The sequence below is a fragment of the Salvelinus fontinalis genome, chromosome 9 (assembly GCF_029448725.1).
Source record: "Salvelinus fontinalis isolate EN_2023a chromosome 9, ASM2944872v1, whole genome shotgun sequence".
NCBI lineage: Eukaryota > Metazoa > Chordata > Actinopteri > Salmoniformes > Salmonidae > Salvelinus > Salvelinus fontinalis.
The window spans coordinates 18,765,530-18,789,470 of record NC_074673.1 but is presented as its reverse complement, the minus strand read 5'-3'; the positions used below and the strand labels follow the sequence as shown (position 1 = coordinate 18,789,470).

General features: G+C 40.4%; 1 protein-coding gene across 2 annotated transcripts in view; it reads right to left on the bottom strand.

Moving 5' to 3' along the window:
- The window catches only part of LOC129862209 (ubiquitin-conjugating enzyme E2 H-like), a 33,107-nt gene extending 22,530 nt beyond the window's left edge, over positions 1–10,577 (bottom strand). Inside the window, exon 1 of one of the 2 annotated variants that reach the window (XM_055933634.1) lies at positions 10,255–10,577. In XM_055933634.1, coding sequence (XP_055789609.1) covers positions 10,255–10,307 — 53 coding nt within the window. In that variant the 5' untranslated portion in view covers positions 10,308–10,577. The remainder of the gene's footprint in view (positions 1–10,254) is intronic. The other variant, XM_055933635.1, reaches the window with a different exon arrangement.
- Positions 10,578–23,941: the final 13,364 nt, after the last annotated feature.

Here is a 23,941-nt window from a genome sequence, read left to right as displayed (position 1 = left end):
ACGGTCAGAAACAGACTCCATGAGGGTGGTATGAGGGCCCAACGTCCACAGGTGGGGGTTGTGCTTACAGCCCAACACCGTGCAGGACGTTTGGCATTTGCCAGAGAACACCAAGATTGGCAAATTCGCCACTGGTGCCCTGTGCTCATTCACAGATGAAAGCAGGTTCACACTGAGCACGTGACAGAGTCTGGAGACGCCATGGAGAACGTTCTGCTGCCTGCAACATCCTCCAGCATGACCGGTTTGGCGGTGGGTCAGTCATGGTGTGGGGTGGCATTTCTTTGGGGGGGCCGCACAGCCCTCCATGTGCTCGCCAGAGGTAGCCTGACTGCCATTAGGTACCGAGATGAGATCCTCAGACCCCTTGTGAGACCATATGCTGGTGCGGTTGGCCCTGGGTTCCTCCTAATGCAAGACAATGCTAGACCTCATGTGGCTGGAGTGTGTCAGCAGTTCCTACAAGAGGAAGGCATTGATGCTATGGACTGCACCGCCCGTTCCCCAGACCTGAATCCAATTGAGCACATCTGGGACATCATGTCTCGCTCCATCCACCAACGCCACGTTGTACCACAGACTGTCCAGGAGTTGGCGGATGCTTTAGTCCAGGTCTGGGAGGAGATCCCTCAGGAGACCATCTGCCACCTCATCAGGAGCATGCCCAGGCGTTGTAGGGAGGTCATACAGGCACGTGGAGGCCACACACACACACACACACACTACTGAGCCTCATTTTGACTTGTTTTAAGGACATTACATCAAAGTTGATTCAGCCTGTAGTGTGGTTTTCCACTTTAATTTTGAGTGTGACTCCAAATCCAGACCTCCATGGGTTGATCAATTTGATTTCCATGGATCATTTTTGTGTGATTTTGTTGTCAGCACATTCAACTATGTAAAGAAAAAAGTATTTAATAAGAATATTTCATTCAGATCTAGGATGTGTTATTTTAGTGTTCCCTTTATTTTTTTGAGCAGTGTATATTGTCCTGCTAATAACAGGGTTAATAATATATCTGAGAATATCCAAGGGGCTTTTATATAATTATAAATTAATAATAATCGCTTTGTTTAAAAAATAACAGTATTGGAGATGATTTAGTTTTCAAATAACGTAAAATGAGCGAGAACAAGGCCATTCTTGAACATGGAGTGAGACATTATTACTAATTTGTAAATAAAGCCAGTTTGTTACTTAGAATTATTTATTTCTGTTTTTAGAGGGAGAGAAACCAAAAACACAGGTATTGAACCAGCATCTGTAGCAACACAGCTTGCACTTCTATGCAGTGTCTTAGACCATTGCGCCACTCAGGCACTGTACAATGTGACCGGTCAGGATTGGGCTACAGTAAGAGCAAAATAATCCTAACATTAAAATAATAAAAAACTTAGAGTGTAACAACAGTTTTAGTAAGTAATACAGAAGTTGTGCACAATTATCAGTTCATATTTAGGTTTATGTTGCCCATTCATTGTCAGTTAGACACACAGTAAGAGCACTGATTATGCTTTTGCATCCATCTGCCCCTTGCGCTGGTCTGGAGCAATGAAATGGTGAACCACAAAATACTAAACCACAAATTACCTCTTAAGTACCGCAGCATAATCGCAAAACTTTTAGTGGAGCAACCACTGTATATGATGGTAAAACATTCTTATGATGACTATAACATTTGTTGGTACCTTCAATTCTTACACATTTTCTGGTGCCAGGTTTCCTCCAGATGTGAAGCTTGGCATTCAGGCAAATTAGTTCAATCTTGTTTCTCATGGTCTGAGAGTCCTTCAGGTGCCTTCTGGCAAACTCCAAGCGGGCTGTCATGTGTCTTTTACTGAGGAGTGGCTTCCATCTGGCCACTACCATAAAGGCCTGATTGGTGGCGTGCTGCAGAGATGGAAGAACCTTCCAAAAGGACAACCATCTCCACAGAGGAACTCTGGAGCTCTGTCAGTGTGACCATTGGGTTCTAGGACACCTCCCTGACCTAGACCCTTCTCCCCTGATTGCTCAGTTTGGCTGGGCGACCAGCTCTAGGAAGAGTCTTGGTGGTTCCAAACTTCGTCCATTCAAGATGGAGGGAGGCCACTGTGTTCTTGGGGACCTTCAATGCTCCAGAAAGTTTTTGGTACCCTTCCCCAGATCTGTGCCTCAACACAATCCTGTCTCGGAGCTCTACGGAAATTCCTTCAACCTCATGGCTTGGTATTTGCTCTGACATGCACTGTCAACTGTGGGACCTTATATAAACAGATGTGTGACTTTCCAAATCATGTCCAATCAATTGAATTTACCACAGGTGGACTCCAATCAAGTGGTAGAAACATCAAGGATGATTAATGGAAACAGGATGCACCTGAGCTCAATTTCGAGTCTCATAGCAAAGGTCTGAATACTTGTGTAAATAAGGTATTTATGTTTTTATATTTGCAAACATTTCTATAAACCTGTTTTCGCTTTGTCATTATGGGGTATTGTGTGTAAATTGATGAGGAAAACCAAGTATTTAATCAATTTTAGAATAAGGCTGTAACATAACAAAATGTGGAAAAAGTAAAGGGGTCTGAATACTTCCCGAATGCAGTGTAAGTATTCAGTGTAAGTATTCAGACACTTTACTCAGTTCTTTGTTGAAGCACCTTTGGCAGCGATTACAGCCTTGATTCCTTGGTATGACGCTACAAGCTTGGCACACCTGTATTTGGGGAGTTTCTCCCATTCTTCTCTGCAGATCCACTCAAACTCTGTCAGGTTGGATGGGGAGCATTGCTTCACAGTTATTTTCAGGTCTCCAGTAATTCTAATGCTTGCTCAGAAAACCAGGTGTTTTAATCGGCGTATGCTTACTTCAATTTTGACCTTACACTGATTTTAAGATAAGTAGAGTAAGGTGTTTACATGACTATTGTATAAGCTGCATACTGCCATAATCCATTTCATATCAAGTTATTAGTGTGCATGTAAACCTACTCATGGAGGGGAAGAGAAGGCACTACCATGTTCCAGAGATCCTTAGCTTTCAAGATTGGGGTCATAATAATAATATGGTGGGTGCTTACATAAAATAGCTTATAGCCAAAACAGTTCAAATGCTAGAGCCAAATTCATAGGAGAAAATCAATTCAATATGCCACATTGGCATCAGAAACCTGTTTAACACAGAGTGTTTGGTTCTGTCTGTTCTCTTCTACCATCCCTTTCTGGCAAAGTACCAGGATGTTGTTTCTTGTTTTAAATCTGAATTTAGAGAACTTTATTTGAAATCTGAATACATATTTAAATATTAAATTTGAAAACTGAATGCAATATTCATTCAATTCAGTCTTGAATCATGAAATAAGTTCAATTTATGAATTCAAATATTAAATTTGTGCATTAAATAAAAAATATTACATTCAAATTCAGTTTCTGTTGACACTGAAATTGCTCTATATCTTAATCCACTTTAATTACTGTACTTCAATAACTTTTTTTTTTTAACTCAAGGTTTCATATTACAGCTGACACCCCAATATTTTTGCAGACATCTTTGAATCTTAATTTTGGGTAAATATTTAAGACTCTTTGGAAAACTTGGTCACAAAAAACTGAGGGAGATTTGACCCACATTTGCATCTGTGTTTTTGTTTAAAGAAATTGTGAGATTGTTAAAAGTAGTCCCGGTGCATAGAGTTATATGGTTTGTTTAATGTTGCAATCAATGTTTTTTGGTTGGCATAGGCCTATAAAAGGAGAAGAGTCCAGCTGCAGATTGTGTGCTGACGCCGCATGGTCAGCGAACTTTAAAGCGCATCCGCACGTGTCTCAAAGGTATTTTTGCATCTCAAATGGTATATGTGCGCGCAACCTGTAGACGTTTGTTGGTCTTGTGTATTGCGTGAGTCCAGTAGCTTTGTTCCAGTGCGTCAGTGTGCTGCTCACATACCAGTCTGTGCACTAGCTCTGGTCCGGGGCATTATGTTAATCTGTGTTTCTTGTGCTACGGTAGCTAGCTGCCTAGTACACACTAGCTACCTAGTACACACTAGCTAGTTAGTACACACTAGCTAGTTAGTACACACTAGCTAGTTAGTACACACTAGCTAGTTAGTACACACTAGCTAGTTAGTACACACTAATTATAAACTGGGTGGTTCGAGCCCTGAATTATGATTGGCTGAAACATTTAGCTGCAACAGCCTGAATTTAAAATGGATTAATTTTATGTTTTTTGTCACTGGACTACAAACAATATCCCATAATGTCAAAGTGGAATTATGTTTTGACATTTCTACAAATGTATTTAAAATAAAAAGCTGAAATGTCTTCAGTCAGTAAATAGTCAACCCCTTTGTTATAGCAAGATAAATAAGTTCAGAAGTAAAAAGGTGCTTAACAAGTTCCATAAATTGCATGTATTTACAATAATAGTGTTTAACATGGTTTTTGAATGACTAGCTCATCTACAGTATGTACCCCACACATACCATTATCTGTAAGGTCCCTCAGTTGAGCAATGAATTTCAAACAGATTTAACCACAAATATCAGGGAGTTTTTCCAATGCCTCGCAAAGGGCACCTATTGGTAGATAAAAATAATATTTTTAAAAAGCAGACGTTGAATATCCCTTTAACCATGGTGAAGTTATTATTACACTTTAGATGGTGTATCAATATACCCAGTCACTACAAAGATTCAGGTGTCCCCCGCTCAGGGATTTCATCATGAGGCTAATGGTGACTTTAAAACAGAGTTTAATGACTGTGATATGAGAAAACTGAGGATGGATGAACAACATTATAGTTACTAACCTAAATGACAGAGTGAAAAGGTAACCTGTAGAGAATAAAAAAATATTCCGAAACACGCATCCTGTTTGCAGCAAGACACTAAAGTAACACTGCAAAAATAATTGTCCTGAATATGAAGTGTTTTGTTTGGGGAAAATCCAACACAACAAATTACTGAGTACCACTCTCCATATTTTCAAGCATAGTGGTGACTGCATTATGCAATGGGTATGCTTGTAATCATTAAGGACTGGGGAGTTTTTCAGGATAAAAAAGAAACAGAATGGAGCCAAGCACAGGCAAAATCCTAGAGGAAAAGCTGGTTCAGTCTGCTTTCCACTAGGAAATGAATTCACCTTTCAGCAGGACAATAACCTAAAACACAAGGCCAAATCTACACTGGAGTTGCTTACCAAGAAGACCGTGAATGTTCCTGGGTGCCTGAGTTACAGTTTTGACTTAAATCTACTTGAACATTTATCTAGACCTGAAAATGGTTGTCTAGCAATGATTAACCACCAACTTGACAGAGTTTTAAGAATAGCAACAACAAAAAATTTAAAATGTGAAAATGTCCAGGTGTGGAAAGCTCGTAGAGATTTACCCAGAAAGACTCACAGCAGTAATCCCTGACAAAAGTGCTTCTACAAAATATTGACTCGGGTGTGAATACTTACAGTACCATCAAAAGTTTGGACACACCTACTCATTCCAGAGTTTCTTTATTTTTACATTGTAGAATAATAATGAAAACATCAACTATGAAATAAGAAATATGGAATCAAATAGTAACCAAAAAATATATTTTATATTTGAGATTCTTCAAAGTAGCCACCCTTTGCCTTGATGACATCTTTGATTCAGACCCTTTGCTATGAGACTCAAAATTATAGCCAGGTGCATGCTGTTTCCATTAATCATCCTTGAGATGTTTCTACAACTTGATTGGAGTCTACCTGTGGTAAATTCAATTGATTGGACGTGATTTGGAAAGGCACACACCTGTTTATATAAGGTCCCATAGTTGACAGTGCATGTCAGAGAAAAAAATCAAGCCAGGAGGTCGAAGGACTTGTCCATAGAGCTCCGAGACAGGATTGTGTCAAGGCACAGATCTGGAAATGGGTACAAAAATATTTCTGCAGCATTGAAGGTGTCCAAGAACACACTGGCCTCCATCATTCTTAAATGGAAGAAGTTTGGAAACACCAACACTCCTCCTAGAGCTGGCCGCCTGGCCAAACTGAGCAATCGGGGGAAAAGGGCCTTGTTCAGGAAGGTGACCAAGAACCCCATGGTCACTCTGACAGAGCTTCAGAGTTCCTCTGTGGAGATGGTTATGCTTCTGGAAAGATCTCCCCTCTCTGCAGTACTCCACCAATCAGGCCTTTATGGTGGAGTTACCAGACGGAAGCCACTCCTCAGTAAAAGGCACATGACAGCCCACTTGGAGTTTGCCAAAAGGCACCTAAAGGACTCAGACCATGAGAAACAAGATTCTCTGGTCTGATGAAACCAAGATTAAACTCTCCGGCCTGAATGCCAAGTGTCACGTCTGGAGGAAACCAGGCACCACTCATCACCTGGCCAATTCCATCCCTACAGTGAAGCATTGTGGTGGCAGCATCATTCTGTGGCAATGTTTTTCAGTGGCTAGGGACTGGGAGACTAGTCAGGATCGAGGGAAATATGAACGGTGTAAAGTACAGAGAGATCTTTGATGAAACTTGCTACAGAGAGCTCATGACCTCAGACTGGGGCAAAGGTTCACCTTCCAACAGGACAACAACCCTGAGCACACAGCCAAAAAAAATGCAGGAGTGGCTTCGGGAAAAGTCTCTGAATGTCCTTGAGTGTCCCAGTCAGAGCCCGGACTTGAACCCATTCAACATCTCTGGAGAGACCTGAAAATAGCTGTGCAGTGACGCTCCCCATCCAACCTGACAGAGCTTGAGAGAATCTGCAGAGATGGGAGAATCTCCCCAAATACAGTTGTGCCAAGCTTGTAGCGTCATACCCAAGAAGACTCGAGGCTGTAATCACTGCCAAAGGTGCTTCAACAAAGTACTGAGTAAAGGGTCTGAATACTTATGTAAATGTGATATTTATGTTTTATAAATGATAACCTGTTTTTTTTGTCATCTTTGTTATTGTGTGTAGATTAGAGGAAAAAAAACATTTATTGAATTTTATAATAAGGCTGTAACATAACTAACGTTCGTCGTCTGAAGATGAGGAATCATCGGACCAAAGCGCAGCATGGTAAGTGTTGATGTTAATTTATTAAAACAGAACACTAAACAAAATAACAAAGAGAATGAACGAAACAGTCCTGTAAGGTGCAACACAAAACAGAAAACTACCCACAAAACACAGGTGGGAAAAGGATACCTAAGTATGGTTCTCAATCGGAGACAATGATAGACAGCTGCCTCTGATTGAGAACCACACAGAAATAGAAACTTAGAATGCCCACCCCAACTCACGCCCTGACCAAACCAAAAGTGAGACATAAAAAGAATCTAAGGTCAGGGCGTGACAATAACAATATGTGGAAAAAGTGAAGAGGTCAGAATACTTTCCGAATGCACTGTATACTGTCTGGTTTGAAATCAATGCATGGATATCATGAGTAATTAGCTCTCAAGACAATCATCTCAATTGGATCAGCTGGATAAGAACAAATTCTTATTTACAAGGACAGCCTACTCCTTTCCTCCCCATTGGGGAATTGAACCCCCGTCTCCCACGTGCCCGACACAGTGATTCTTTAGCTAAATAGCCCAGCACTGTAGCCAACTCCCGACCGTCACGTTGTACAGCACCATATTTTCCGTTCCATCCTAACGGAAACCCAGAGGGTTTTTCATTTTTCTTGGAGTAGAAACACCATATCAAATCAATTAAGCAAAATTTCTTAAAATCAGTCCCATATACCACGATCTTACAAAATAAGGTTTTAAAAATGCTCAAGTACAGCCACTATTGAAGGCTATCAAATGCTTCTCAAAGATGCCCTCTGGTGGTCAAACTAGCATTAATGGTACCAGTGGCTGGCACTTAAATAACGTGCCATAGAATTCTGCAGCACCGCGCAAGCTGTGCTGCAGTACGCTGCAACTTTTAAAGGACGAACCACTGTACAAGACAATCTGCTCTTACCCCGACGGGGACCCATCAACTTCCCTCTTTTCTGCTTCGGCCCACCACCTAAGTGGAAGAGAGGACAGTAGCAGGTAGCTGTGGTTTGTGACTACTATGATTTCCCATTGTAGCCAATTCAATTGCAGCCATTCTGTTACTGATTTTCAGTGAGTTTTAAATCACTTACTAATTCATAAACAAACTTATCAGTAAAAACAACTAATTGGTAGGTAAACCTTTACTTGTTACCTCTGAAGTTTTATTATATTCCCTCCTCAAAGGGAGATAAATTAAAGTATCTTAAATATATGTGGGTTTTTGGTAACAGAATGACAATATTTCTTACATTTACAGAAGGCAAATAATTTTTACAAAACTAAATATAAGTGTTGATATTAGTTGGCGAAATCTGTGTAAGCAGGGTTTGTTGTCACTTGATCAGCTGCTTATCTAGTCCCGCCCCCTACCAGTTTCCAGTTTCTGTCTTTACTTCAACATTATTGTGTTTTGATATATTCTTAATACCTTCTAAGACTTTTTCTAGGAGATGTTTTCTTAGACCACTTTTCCATCTGTTTGACCAGAAATCAAAGCCTTTGCTTATTCCTAATTTGTGGGATGGAAAATGGTAGCCTTAATTTCGCAAAAATAAGACTCATAGCTTTGATTTGGCACCCAATTTGACATGCTTCTATGAATTTCTTTTTACATTGAAATGCTCCTATTCTGACATATAGAGTGATCATGAATCAGAAATCTCTCACACACACACGTCATGAGATTAGGATACTATATATTTTTTAACACCAACTGTCTAACAACAAAATCAAACGGTTTCTCCAAAAATGGCCTATAGTGTCAAATATTACTCAAATAATCAACAGCATGCATTTTACACCAAAATAAAACATATTGAAATTAGACAGGGCCATTCTGCAGATTATATACAGAGACAAATAGACACAATGATTCATTTCCACTGGATTGATTTCATATGGCAGGTGAGCCGCATCTTAAAGACCGATAGGCCTAGCTACTAACTAGTACATTCGGTCAATTCCCAGCCCCCCCATCCTGTGTAAGCAGGGTTTGTTGTCACTTGATCAGCTGCTTATCTAGTCCCGCCCCCTACCAGTTTCCGGGTAGTAACAGGTTGACCAATCGAGGAGCTAGCTCACGCTGCAGGAGCACAAAAACAAAACAATTCAACTCATGCCGTCTGAACCTTTCAGTCAAACTTAAATAACTAGACTTGAGATAAAATATAATGTCTACATTCTGATACCTCGGTGTAAAAGGTTACAATACATGTTTAAGAACTAGTGTTAATGAGAGCTTGGATTATATTAGTAATTCAATTACCACTACATCATAGCTTTGTTAGGGAGGAAAACACAAATGCAAAAATATAACAATAATAACTAGCAACTACAATATTTACTACTTAAGATGGGAATACATTTTTACCACAAACATTTCCCCATTGTATAATATAATTTCCCAATGACTCACGGGTGGAAAACAGAAGTAGGCCTGTCTGTAGCGAACTGGCAAACTTGACAGGGGACATGTAAACGACTCGTAAACAAGACTACGTTAGCTACGCGTGCAATGTCAATACTGATTCGATGATATATTGATCAGCTAACGTTACAATGACGGGACTGTCAACCGAAATGATTTTACAAAATCGAGATATATTAACTAAATACCCAGACATAGTCAAGGAAACATTATTAGATTGTAAAGAAAGATCATTACATTTGGACGGTTGACGATCATAGCTCGCAGAAAATGGTGCTCAACAAGGCCAGCGTCATTGTTTAGCTTTTTCTAGCCATCGTCGTTTAAAGGATAAAGCTATATTAATTTTGCATAAAATAAATTATTCATTGTAGAAAACAATCAAGGGCTGTTTTGATGAGAGTGTCACTATTAAGCAAGCCAAAATTACATTGCTTGATAAGTGCCCAAATGTCATCCAATAGGCCTACTGGCACCTGTAGTTTTCTGATCTGAGCAAACATGCAAAAATGTTTGATCACACATATCTAGCAAATATTACTGTTGGGTAAAATATTTAACCTATATCTGGCAACAATGTAACGTTAACCTTACAGAACTGAAACTAATCGTGTGATGCCCGATCAAAACAAAAACAAAATCTGCTTTTCTTGTCAGAAAATCTAACAACCATCAGCAGTTATTGTTCACTTACACAACACGTCAGTTGTCTTTAATCAATAAACAATCAATGCTAGAGACCTGTCACTAACTAGTTAAAATTCGACAAAGATTTTTCGCCTGCCTGTTGTTTATGTTCAGAAAAGGATACAGTTTTACCACGTCGGTATCCATTCGCCTCTTGCCTGGACTTGGCGACGACATTGTTGTATTCCTTTGAGAAGTGTCAACGTAATAACGTTAAATCCGATGCTAGCTCAATACTTCAAATATATCGTATCCCTTTCACGTTTGTCCATCGATCTAAATCTGCACTTTCTCTTAACAGTAGATAATGTATGTCGCTCTCCCTCTCTCTACCTAGTTCGTTCCTGTCCTGTCCTGTCGCTTTGGGCGCGTTTGAGCAGATTACTTTTGTTACGCCTTTCAAAGTGTGTTGCATTATGGGGATATAAATGATCTGCCTTGTGCCTATATGTGGACTGCATGAGCAGAAATCATGTGATCACAGTACACTACGATTTGCAGTCAGAGCGGAAGAGGCAAAACGGCAGGTAGCCTGGTGGGTAGGAGTGTTGGGCCGGGAACTGAAAAGTTGCTGGATTGAATCCAAGCTGACAAGGTAAACATGTGTCATACTGCCCCTGCATAAGGCAATTAACCCACTGCCCCCCACTGGCGCCAATGGGTCGATTAAGGCAGCCCATCTGCCTTGTTTGAATGGTAAGGCAAAAGCAACCAACTTTAGACAAAAGTTGGGGGAAGTGCATCTGGGAAAGCCGAAATACAGACACTGTGTGGTTTTCCAACAGCAAGGATCAGTGCAACATGACAGTGTTGCCATTGTTTATAAAAGTTGTTCTTTATAATGAAATAAACATGTCTCAAACCCCCATATCACACACTCAAGCTGAAAATGTGTGTACAATCAATTGATGAGAGAGACTCATAACACATTAATTTGTACATATCCACTGTGTACATGAATTGAGGCAAAGTTGGTTCCTGTTTCAGTCATGTCTTTGATCATGTTCACGTGGGTCAAACAAAAACACCCCCATGATTGGTTGACAATAGAGCCTCCCACAATGCAGGTGATTGCTGCAGGATGAAGTTGGTGAAGAACAACTGCAGAAATTTGAAGTCGACTGCAGTCAAAACGTCATGACCTTTGATCAAATTATTTTTGTAAAGTTCATGCAGTCAACATGTAGGCACAAGTCGGAAATTTTTTATCCCCATAATGCAACACACTTTGAAAAGTTGTGATCATGGTTGGTAACGACTTATCAAAAGTGATCTGCTCGAACGTGCCCAGTCTTTGCTGCAGTCCACTGCAAGTTTCTGTAGTTGCTCTTCACCAACTTCCTGGGCACATTAGAGCAGATCACTCTTGTCAAATCGTAAACCATCGTTGGTCACAGCTTTTCAAAGTTTATGTTCAATCAGTGAAAGCATTACCATGTTCATCTCTCAATACCACAAGGATTACGCAAGTGAAGTGTAGTAGAAGAAGCCATGACAATGTTTAGAATTACAGGAAATTTGCTTTAATACTGAAACATTTTCTCTCACTCTTATAAAAAAAAGTGTAGTATAGCAGTACATTTGCTTTAAAAATGCAAAAATGTCTCAGTCTCATGGCAAAACATGTAGAATAGCATAAGATTATCTGTAAAACTGCAAATGTTTCTCTCTGCCCCATGAAAAAATGTGTAACAGCTGGAGCTCCTACCTAAAAACGTGGACCTCTAGTGGTTTGAATATTGCATTTGATCTCAGGCCCTTTCTATGAACATTTCAACCCAATGAACATAATTTGTCCACAGTTTATTAGCTTAAACTGCATATCATGTTTCCCATGTTGATGATGTTCATAATGTTTGAACCACAAGAAGATAAAACAAATATGAAAGTAAATTATTATATTTGCCTGTATTTACCCCCAACAAATGAAATGTTAATTAGCTGATAATGTGGGTATCATAAATAACTACAAATGCCATGATGACCTGGACGAGACTGCCGAATTGAGGCAAAGGTAAGAATCTCTGGATTAACTATGTAATGTTAGCTAAATTCAGTGGCGATGTTAGCATGAAAATCTTGGTGGGGCAAAAAAAAAAAAAAAGTGTTATGCATGCCAGCAAAACCACTATACAACATAAAACAATACATTAATTGCACTATAATGGTGACAAGCGGTGCCCACAAACTGTTAGGGCCTACATAAAGCTGTCCCAACAGCAGAGTCCCAACACCTTACCACTGCTACACCTTGCTATCAGCTATTATTGCCTTTTTAGAAAACATAGCTGATATGGCTGACTTGCTTAAACAAATGTGGTTTCTTCTGACAATTGAGATGTGCAAACTATGGCATAAAGGGGACAACAAGCGGATAGGAGGCAATCCGTAATATCTATTAAGACATTAATGAGCGAGCTAGGACGGATGTAGTCAATATAACTATTTGTTCAGCACTTTTGAAATGTGCAGCGACAGAATTTAGAACATAGGCCATTCTTACAGTGTTCTCCCTGAACACCAAGTCAGAAACCATATGATAAATAAAGGGGGCATATAAGCAGACAATGAAAGCTCTTACAATATTCAATGATTACATTTCTCTAAAACAGGTTATAGGCTACATGTGCACCACCAAGGTAGAACAGTATGCGAAATTAAGAGGTGATTTAAGAGGTTGAATCATGATGACATCAGTGATCTTCAGGTTGTAGCTCTAGAAAGAGCCCCAAGTTCCCAATTTACAATTCCGATTTGGTTGAAAGTTCAAAACTTATTTTCCCAGTTGTAGCTCATTTTTCCTGAGTTCCCAGTTGTCGTGAACTCACTAAAGTCAGATTTTGCAGTTCCGAGTTTACAGTTGTTTGGAGCACGGCACAAATCATGCTTCATTGACAGCATGGCCGATGTTGAATGTTTATAACTAATCTTAGACTTGGGACCACACAGACACTCCACTGAATAGCAGGATAATGATTGCTTTGCAATGCTTGAAGTTAGCCAAACCACTCATTGTTGAATTTGCGATTTCCAGTGGTGGAAAAAGTACCCAATTGTCATACTTGAGTAAAAGTATAGATACATTAATAGAAAGTTACTCAAGTAAAAGTCCCCCAGGTAAAATACTACTTGTCTAAAAGTCTTTGTTTCTAAATATACTTTTAAGTATCAAAGTAAAAGTATATGTCATTTCAAATTTCTTCAATTAAGCAAAGCAGGCGGCACCATTTTCTTGTTTTAAAAATGTATGGATAGCCAGGGGCACACTCCAACACTCAGACATCCTTTACAAAAGATGCATGTGTTTAGTGAGTCCGCCAGATCAGAGGCAGAAGGGATGACCATGTGTTGTCTTGATAAGTGCGTGAATTGGACAATTTTCCTGTCCTGCTAAGCATTCAAAAAGTACTTTTGGGTGTCAGGTAAAATGTATGGAGTAAAAAGTACATTGTTTTCTTTAGGATTATAGTGAAGTAAAAGTTGTCAAAAATATAAATAGTAAAGTACAGATACCCCCCAAAATTACTTAACTAGTACCTAAAATTATTTTTACTTAAGTACTTTACACCACTGGCAATTTCCAACCTGTTGTGTAATGGTTATGTCCAATGGCCGGTGAGCACCGATACATTTGATCTATAATTTCTCTTCATATGACAAGGATTAAAAGGTATTTGCTAGAAGATTGTCGACTTGATTCATGATTACTGCTAGCTAACATTTTGAAAGTATGACGTTGACATGATCAGTCCAATCAAAGCTACTGTTGATATAACATGATTTGACATCATTTTATCTGTTGCCAATGACCTTGAGCCTTCGTGGATGGGCACTTCTAATTTAACTCTATGGCAGCACCCAAGGGGCTTGAATTTTCAAGCTCTACCATTAGACTTGGCGGTGACATAGTGTCTCCATGAGTGACAGAACACTGAGCCAATCACGGCGCAACGCTCCGTATTTTCTTCTGGCTTGCCCCACCACCACAGAAAGCACTGAGCTAGGCAGGTGGGGCTCTGCCTCACCTGAATGATGGGTCACCACTGGCTAAATGTAGTGATGAGTAGGGCTGTTACAGTGACCGTATTACCGCCACACAGGCGGTCACATCTCATGAAAGCATTCAAATTCCACGTAAACATTTACTCACAGTAATTAGGCTTCTCCAAGCTCTGATGCTGCTGATGGTCATTAGTAGCCTACCAAACTTGCTACCTGTCAGGTACTCAGCACTCTATTGTCCCTCTAATCACTATGACACCAATGCAAATTTAACCAAAAATCTAAACAAACACTTCATGAGAGCATGTGCTCATGTTGTGCAACATTTCTATAGGCTATGCAACTGCGTGAGAAAACAGAGTGATGGCCTCTATTAAAAAGAAGAGGATCACATCAGATTTCTTTAGGCTAGACCTACTATATTTATTTCTCAACTTTCGTAATATTAAGCACATTGCTTCTCTTAACAACAGGAATATAGCCTATCAGGCTGGCATGAACCACGGGAAAGCGTCCTCCATTAGCTATTTAAGTGCATAGATTACATTTTTCCCCCCTTTTTTGAGACAGGTGCATGATAATGGTCCATTCTAAATCAAAAATAATTTCACACATATTATTTAGTATATGTAAAGACAAGATTAAATAAAGAATAGTCTGATGGGTGACAATATTAGCTTATCACTTGTAAATTGTATATTATCACTTGTGAATGATGCCCAGCGTAAGGCAAGAAACAATGCCTTTTTTTGTTGTAACTTTTTCAAATCAAAGTCTCACACCTCATCTAGCCTAGCCCATAGGCCTATATGTTTTGATAAGGTTTGTACCACAACTAAAGGGGCCAAATAACTTTTTTAAATTAAGCACATTAATCCGCTTTAGAAGGAGTGTAGAGCCTAACTGGCATACATAAGCAGCGTGTGAGTTTCAAGTTTGAGGAAGATAATTTTCCCCATAAAAATGCACCTTTATAATAAAAGCATTACATGCATAATCACACTTGCGGTCAATTTTGATAATGGTGTTTCCAGCTAATGGAACATTCGTGCTTATAGCCTACTGCCGTGTGCGCATTACTGCGCTTATAATTTGAAGAAATAGCCTAATAGTTTATCAACATTTTAAGCTAAACATTCTGATCTGTTGCGTCAGCATCATTGCGCCAAAGTTTTTTTGATGCTAGTAGTTGTATTAATTTGGGATCTATCGCATCCCACGACTGTCCCAGACTGTGGTTGGAATATTTATTTCTTGCACAGAATAGGTCAACTTTGTACTATGGGGGATAGTAGATTGACATAGGCTAGTGCTTTAGCTGTTTGCTAGACCTACTCATGTTGTTTACTGACGGAAAGTAAATGTGTACAGTTCTTCCAATATCTTCAATACGTATCTCGGAATTGGATAAGAACGAGCACATTTGCATCTCGGATGTGTCTATCTTCACTTGTAGCCTGTGAGAAAGACCCGATCACGTGATGGAGACCAAGTGAGTGAGAGGTGCTTCGGAGCACTCAACACTCAATGAGAAGGGAATTATAATTATTATATTCAGCCCAAGGGAACCCCGGCCACTGGCCGCAAAAGGCATGGATTTTTTTAGGGGGCATTACAGCCACACAAAGGGGATGCCGCCAGGAAATTTGAGGCATTATCAAGTGCTTGTCAAATTGTGAATGAGAGACTGATGAAGTGTGTACAGCCTGCGCAAAAAAAACAAAGCAGAGCTCATGCCTTTCAAACAAAGTCGGATCATTAAATTCGGATCATGCAACCATACAATGTGTTAAAAATCTAATCATGTGACAATGTTTGTAGAACAACCAAGTTACATTAATAACTCTAAATTAAGCATATAGGAGTACCTATTTCTTTGTTAACCACTCGACACAGAATAGCTGCATGTTTAAAATAAAAAATAAAACATAACATTATTTATCTTTCGTCTCTGTGTGTTTCATGATTTTCCTTAAATTCACAAGAGGCTGAATGTATCTCACATGAGAAAGCATCCGAGCGAGTGAAACAGAGCCCCTCTGTCTCTCTACAAGTAGGTCATACTTTTTTGGCCAGACAGCATCAGATAGATGGACAAAACATACAGAGACAGAGGGGTGCTGTTTCGCCGGTGAGATATATTAAGCCTCTTGCTAATTGAAGGAAAGTTATGAAACACAGGGAGACGAAAGATCAATTATTTAATGCATTTCACTTTAATTTGTGAATAAATAATTGTCAAGTATGATCACATTTATACCTAAATAAATGCTGCAGTTGCTGTTTTCAAAGTATTTCTGCCATTTTGTTTCATAGCTGGTAAATTAATCGCACAAAGTCAAAGAACTGCATATCCTAGCCTATCCCACCTGGCACAACAAGTGAAGTGCTCAGTTAATTTTTAGGAGCACTGTGCACAGGCATAAAAATTGGTCTAATTTACTTGAAACGAAGTCTACTGACGTGAGACCTTGTCCTTGTGTTTTTTTTGGCTATTTACATTGTTTCGTTCACAAGTTAGTTTGTTTTTCAATGTTTGAGTTTCAACTGCAGGCCCAGACGGCATTCCCAGCCGCGTCCTCAGAGAATGCGCAGACCAGCTGGCTGGTGTGTTTACGGACATATTCAATCAATCCTTATCCCAGTCTGCTGTTCCCACATGCTTCAAGAGGGCCACCATTGTTCCTGTTCCCAAGAAAGCTAAGGTAACTGAGCTAAACGACTACCGCCCCGTAGCACTCACTTCCGTCATCATGAAGTGCTTTGAGAGACTAGTCAAGGACCATATCACCTCCACCCTACCGGACACCCTAGACCCACTCCAATTTGCTTACCGACCCAATAGGTCCACAGACGACGCAATCGCAACCACACTGCACACTGCCCTAACCCATCTGGACAAGAGGAATACCTACAGTGGGGAGAACAAGTATTTGATACACTGCTGATTTTGCAGGTTTTCCTACTTACAAAGCATGTAGAGGTCTGTCATTTTTATCATAGGTACACTTCAACTGTGAGAGACGGAATCAAAAACAAAAATCCAGAAAATCACATTGTATGACTTTTAAGTAATTCATTTGCATTTTATTGCATGACATAAGTATTTGATCACCTACCAACCAGTAAGAATTCCGGCTCTCACAGACCTGTTAGTTTTTCTTTAAGAAGCCCTCCTGTTCTCCACTCATTACCTGTACTAACTGCACCTGTTTGAACTCGTTACCTGTATAAAAGACACCTGTCCACACACTCAAACCGACTCCAACCTCTCCACAATGGCCAAGACCAGAGAGCTGTGTAAGGACATCAGGGATAAAATTGTAGACCTGCACAAGGCTGGGATGGGCTACAGGACAAAGGCAAGCAGCTTGGTGAGAAGACAACAACTGTTGGCGCAATTATTAGAAAATGGAAGAAGTTCAAGATGACGGTCAATCACCCTCGGTCTGGGGCTCCATGCAAGATCTCACCTCGTGGGGCATCAATGATCATGAGGAAGGTGAGGGATCAGCCCAGAACTACACGGCAGGACCTGGTCAATGACCTGAAGAGAGCTGGGACCACAGTCTCAAAGAAAACCATTAGTAACACACTACGCCGTCATGGATTAAAATCCTGCAGCGCACGCAAGGTCCCCCTGCTCAAGCCAGCGCATGTCCAGGCCCGTCTGAAGTTTGCCAATGACCATCTGGATGATCCAGAGGAGGAATGGGAGAAGGTCGTGTGGTCTGATGAGACAAAAATAGAGCTTTTTGGTCTAAACTCCACTCGCCTTGTTTGGAGGAAGAAGGATGAGTACAACCCCAAGAACACCATCCCAATTGTGAAGCATGGAGGTGGAAACATCATTCTTTGGGGATGCTTTTCTGCAAAGGGGACAGGACGACTGCACCGTATTGAGGGGAGGATGGATGGGGCCATGTATCGCGAGATCTTGGCCAACAACCTCCTTCCCTCAGTAAGAGCATTGAAGATGGGTCGTGGCTGGGTCTTCCAGCATGACAACGACCCGAAACACACAGCCATGGCAACTAAGGAGTGGCTCCGTAAGAAGCATCTCAAGGTCCTGGAGGGGCCTAGCCAGTCTCCAGACCTGAACCCAATAGAAAATCTTTGGAGGGAGCTGAAAGTCCGTATTGCCCAGCGACAGCCCCGAAACCTGAAGGATCTGGAGAAGGTCTGTATGGAGGAGTGGGCCAAAATCCCTGCTGCAGTGTGTGCAAATCTGGTCAAGAACTACAGGAAATGTATGATCTCTGTAATTGCAAACAAAGGTTTCTGTACCAAATATTAAGTTATGCTTTTCTGATGTATCAAATACTTATGTCATGCAATGAAATGCAAATGAATTACTTAAAAATCATAAAATGTGATTTTCTGGATTTGTTTTAGATTCCGTCTCTCACAGTTGAAGTGTATCCATGATAAAAATGACAGACCTCTACATGCTTTGTAAGTAGGAAAGCCTGCAAAATCAGCAGTGTATCAAATACTTGTTCTCCCCACTGTATGTGAGAATGCTGTTCATCGACTACAGCTCAGCATTTAACACCATAGTACCCTCCAAACTCGTCATCAAGCTCGAGACCCTGGGTCTCGACCCCGCCCTGTGCAACTGGGTCCTGGACTTCCTGACGGGCCGCCCCCAGGTGGTGAGGGTAGGTAACAACATCTCCACCCCGCTGATCCTCAACACTGGGGCCCCACAAGGGTGCGTTCTGAGCCCTCTCCTGTACTCCCTGTTCACCCACGACTGCGTGGCCATGCACGCCTCCAACTCAATCATCAAGTTTGCGGATGACACTACAGTGGTAGGCTTGATTACCAACAACGACGAGACGGCCTACAGGGAGGAGGTGAGGGCCCTCGGAGTGTGGTGTCAGGAAAATAACCTCACACTCAACGTCAACAAAACAAAGGAGATGATTGTGGACTTCAGGAAACAGCAGAGGGCGCACCCCCCTATCCACATCGACGGGACCACAGTGGAGAAGGTGGAACGTTTTAAGTTCCTCGGCGAACACATCACAGACAAACTGAATTGGTCCACCCACACAGACAGCGTTGTGAAGAAGGTGCAGCAGCGCCTCTTCAACCTCAGGAGGCTGAAGAAATTCAGCTTGTCACCAAAAGCACTCAAACTTCTACAGATGCACAATCGAGAGCATCCTGTCGGGCTGTATCACCGCCTGGTACGGCAACTGCTCCGCCCACAACCGTAAGGCTCTCCAGAGGGTAGTGAGGTCTGCACAACGCATCACCGGGGGCAAACTACCTGCCCTCCAGGACACCTACACCACCCGATGTCACAGGAAGGCCATAAAGATCATCAAGGACAACAACCACCCAAGCCACTGCCTGTTCACCCCGCTATCATCCAGAAGGCGAGGTCAGTACAGGTGCATCAAAGCAGGGACCGAGAGACTGAAAAACAGCTTCTATCTCAAGGCCATCAGACTGTTAAACAGCCAACACTAACATTTAGCGGCCGCTGCCAACATACTGACTCAACTCCAGCCACTTTAATAATGGGAATTGATGGAAATTATGTAAAAATGTACCACTAGCCACTTTAAACAATGCCACTTAATATAATGTTTACATACCCTACATTACTCATCTCATATGTATATACTGTACTCTATACCATCTACTGCATCTTGCCTATGCCGTTCTGTACCATCACTCATTCATATATCTTTATGTACATATTCTTTATCCCTTTACACTTGTGTGTATAAGGTAGTAGTTGTGGAATTGTTAGGTTAGATTACTTGTTGGTTATTACTGCATTGTCGGAACTAGAAGCACAAGCATTTCGCTACACTCGCATTAACATCTGCTAACCATGTGTATGTGACAAATAAAATTTGAACTGCCAGGAAAGAGAAGACTACATGGCTGCTAGTCACACAAGATATCCACATAGCAAGTTGGGCGCGATGAAACAACTGAAGCCCATACATTTTCAATGATAGTGTCGAATTTGGCCAACAAAAGAAGAAATAGCTTATTTGATCTAATAAAAGTTATGTAATGCATAAGTTGTTACGAGTATACTGATATAATTAGGACACATGACATTCTGGCAACTTTGAGAAAATACACTTTATATTGGAGTTGTCTCGAGATGGCTATGCATATTCATGTCATGGGCTACAGTAGTAGCACAGCATCTCTCTCCATTGAATACCGGCGGTTGACATCAACAACCCTCATCGAATATTAAAAAAAGATTACAATAATTAGTTTGTTCCACCAATCCAAAGAAAGGATAGGCAGGAGCTAGACAGCCCGTCGTGCCGCTTTGTGGACAATGACTCCCAATGTTAGGGCGGAGAGACGAGTATCTTGTCAGTATATCCATAACCTTGAATAAAATGAACTTTATTCAAATACTCTGCGACATTGCATCGCAATTGACCAATTGAATGCAGACCGTGGGGGAGAGAATGACACTGAATTGGCCAACTCCCATTCGTAAAATCTGGTAGCATAGCTAGCATACAGAAATTGGTGGTGATAGTCAACGTCGTTTTTAACTGTCGTGCAGTTGATTGAGGATGATGACATTAACATGTATTGGGGTCAGAGGCGACCCGTCATTCAGGGCAGGTGAGGCAGAGTACTTCTTACTAACAAATCAGGTACTGTTTTGAAAACATTACAAAGCATGCTCATCTGTTTTTTTGTGTGTTTTGTTGGTGTAATTTTAGCGATTTTATTTTATTTTGGCTGGTAAAAAATCTGAGTGGCTGGTGGACCAAAAAGTTAGTTTCAGGCCCTGGACACACCCCTCACTGTGTTAATTGGCTGCACTAATTGTACTGTTTGTCTACATAACCTGCTTCAAGCATTTACCATGTAACCCTAAGGCACTTCATGCCAAAACGTTGGTTGCTACACCAATTAAATGCTTGGGAGCATAATTAGAGTGTGCGACTTTCTTTTTATAATATACTTTCTGTTAGTAAGCTTCTCAAATGTTAGGCGGTGTGCATCAGCTTATGCCTTTTACTAAAATGTGTAACAGCAACATTTTCTCTGAGCCTTATGGCAAAGATGTCAGTTCAATGTGTAGTTTTGATTTACATTTGGTTGAGTTGTCAATTTACGTGAATTCAATGACAAATCAACAAAAAAAGGTCACTGTGTCATTGGATTTAGGTTCAAAGTTAAGTAAAAAAAATATGAAAGTCCTTTAAATTGATTACTTTTTAATAATCCAATCAGTATTCCACGTTGATTCAATGTCATCACATTTATTTTTTGTTGTTGAAATTACATGGAAACAATGTTGATTCAACCAGTTTTTGCCCAGTGGGATGAGATTAGCTATAAAACAGAACATTTTGATATTTGGCACATGTTAAAAAGTGTAGAATTGTAGGAAGTTAGCTGTTCGCCACTGTGCAGCAGGTAATCAGCCGGTCATTTTTTATTGGCATCACTTGTGTTGAGTTTATATAGGCGACCAGTTTTAAATTGATAGGCCACTGTGGAGTGGATTAACAGTGGTTAAAATGGACATGTAAAATGTAAAAGTCAATCAGTCAGCCATTTTTTTACCAATCGCTTAGCTTTTTTCAAACTAAGTTAAGACATTTACCATTCCAAATTTGGTGTAATTTGGTCCTATGGTTCACGAGCATAAGAGTTAAGTATTTTTTGTATATTTTAGCATATTAGCGTATGTGCATATGAATATACTGGTATAGCGTGGCCATCTTTGAATGCATTCATGTTATTTTCTCTTTTGTGATGAGTCCTAACACCAAATTTGGAGTGAATCTCACTTTTAGTCAGGGCCTGAAATGTACTTTTTGGTCTACCAGCCACTGTGTCAGGTAAATCTACCAGTCACTTAGATTGTTTACCAGCCAAAATATTTTGGCCTGCTAAAATTACACTAACAAAAAGCCCCAAAAATTGATTAGCATGCTTTGTAATGTTTTTAAACCAATACATGTATTACTAGTAAGAATTCATGTTGCATTTTGTTTCATTTCATGGAATATTTACCAAAATATCACAGATAGGACAAAAATATTCACATTGTGCATGTTTTTACCTGTGCGATTGAGAGAGACTGACTAAGCCATAGGTTCCCACACAGCACCCATGCAGTGCCTTAGTAGAGGTGACCGGTCCGCTCCTGATTCCCAGGATCATCATCTTGGTCGGCGTCCTGCAGCTGGAGCCGCTTGCCGGGGAGGGGGTACTGTCATGTGTGCTCCCTCCCCGGCCTCTAGGTCACCAGGCTGCTCGTTATGGCGCACACCTGTCACCATCGGTAAGCGCGTCAGCGCATTATGACACTCACCTGGCCTCCATCACCTCCTTGATTGCCTGCCCTATATATGTGACTCCATTTGGTTCCTTCCCCAGGCGTCATTGTTTCTGTTTCATGTCTGTGTGCTGTTCGAGTTTCTTGTTTTGTATGATGTTTTATTTTATTAAAACACTCACTCCCTGAACTAGTTTCCCGACTATCAGTGCTCTCTTCACAGACCAATACTAACGCAACTTTAGTTCATTCAGACTCCGCTAAAGAATGATGGGATTAGATTAAACTGGCCCGGGTTGAAACAGTTTTTTAAAAATTGTATTTTTATTTAACCTTTATTTAACCAGGCAATTCAGTTAAGAACAAATTCTTATTTACAATGACGGCCTACCAGAAGGCAAAAGGCCTCCTGCAGGGACTGGGGCGGAGATTAAAATATATATATATATATATACACTTGTCGTGTCTTTGCTATCGTTAAATTGAAGACTTATAGTTTTTATAAAAGATTCCTGTAATTAGGGATTACGCTATCACTTGAGTAATAACGTAACTAATTAACTATGAATTCGAGGGCACCAGGGAAAGTTATTAGATTACAAAGTTATAATTTCCCAATATAACCTTTCAGATATATTCATATCTGATCAATAGTCTTCTAATTAATGATTTATTTACTCTACCTCGTCAGTCTCATTCCAAACGTCGTAAATCGTTGATTATCTGCACGAACCCAGTCTTCACTATGAGTCATCCATACATCAATTGTCTTAAATCATTTTATTACTAACTAATTAATTCACAGAAATGCATAAACAAGCAAACAAACTTAAAATAGTTACATGAAATGATGGGAGCAATATACCCTAGTGGGCTGAACCGGCATGGCGGTTTGTTAGACAAAAGGGATGGATGGGGGGTCGATTCAGAAGTCACTACAGAGTATACTCTTTATAACAATTGACATGCTAATCCTTCCACATGAACTCTCACTCATTCGGGAACAATTGCAATCAATATATATATATTTACGCTCATTGTTTGTGTCGTCTTGATCGTCGGAGAGAAGTTCGTTTTGTTGGAGCTCCTTCTGTCGTAGTTATTGTGGATTGTTCAGAGTGACATTAGTTATAGAATTCTTGTTTCGGCGGTTGTCTTTCTTCGCGTTCAATGATACCGAATTCCTAGCTGCAAACTAGTAGTCAATATCAAAACTTGTCCTTATTAGTATAAGAGTTTTAACCACGTGGTATGGTTAAAACTTCAGCAATGTTACATTCAACCTTCGTTCTCCCCATTGAGGATAAACATGGTCTGAATGGTAATTTCTTAAAGTTGGCTTTTATTCAGATAGCAGAGAGGGGTGGTTCCATGATCTCTGACCCAACTGGCTCAGGGGCGGTCCTTGGATTTAGTTCAAATACAACAGGGAGTTGTATTTTTCTTCATTAAACAGTTCAAAATCATATTACACAATTATACAAACAGTATCATACTCACTCATTCATTTTATACAACA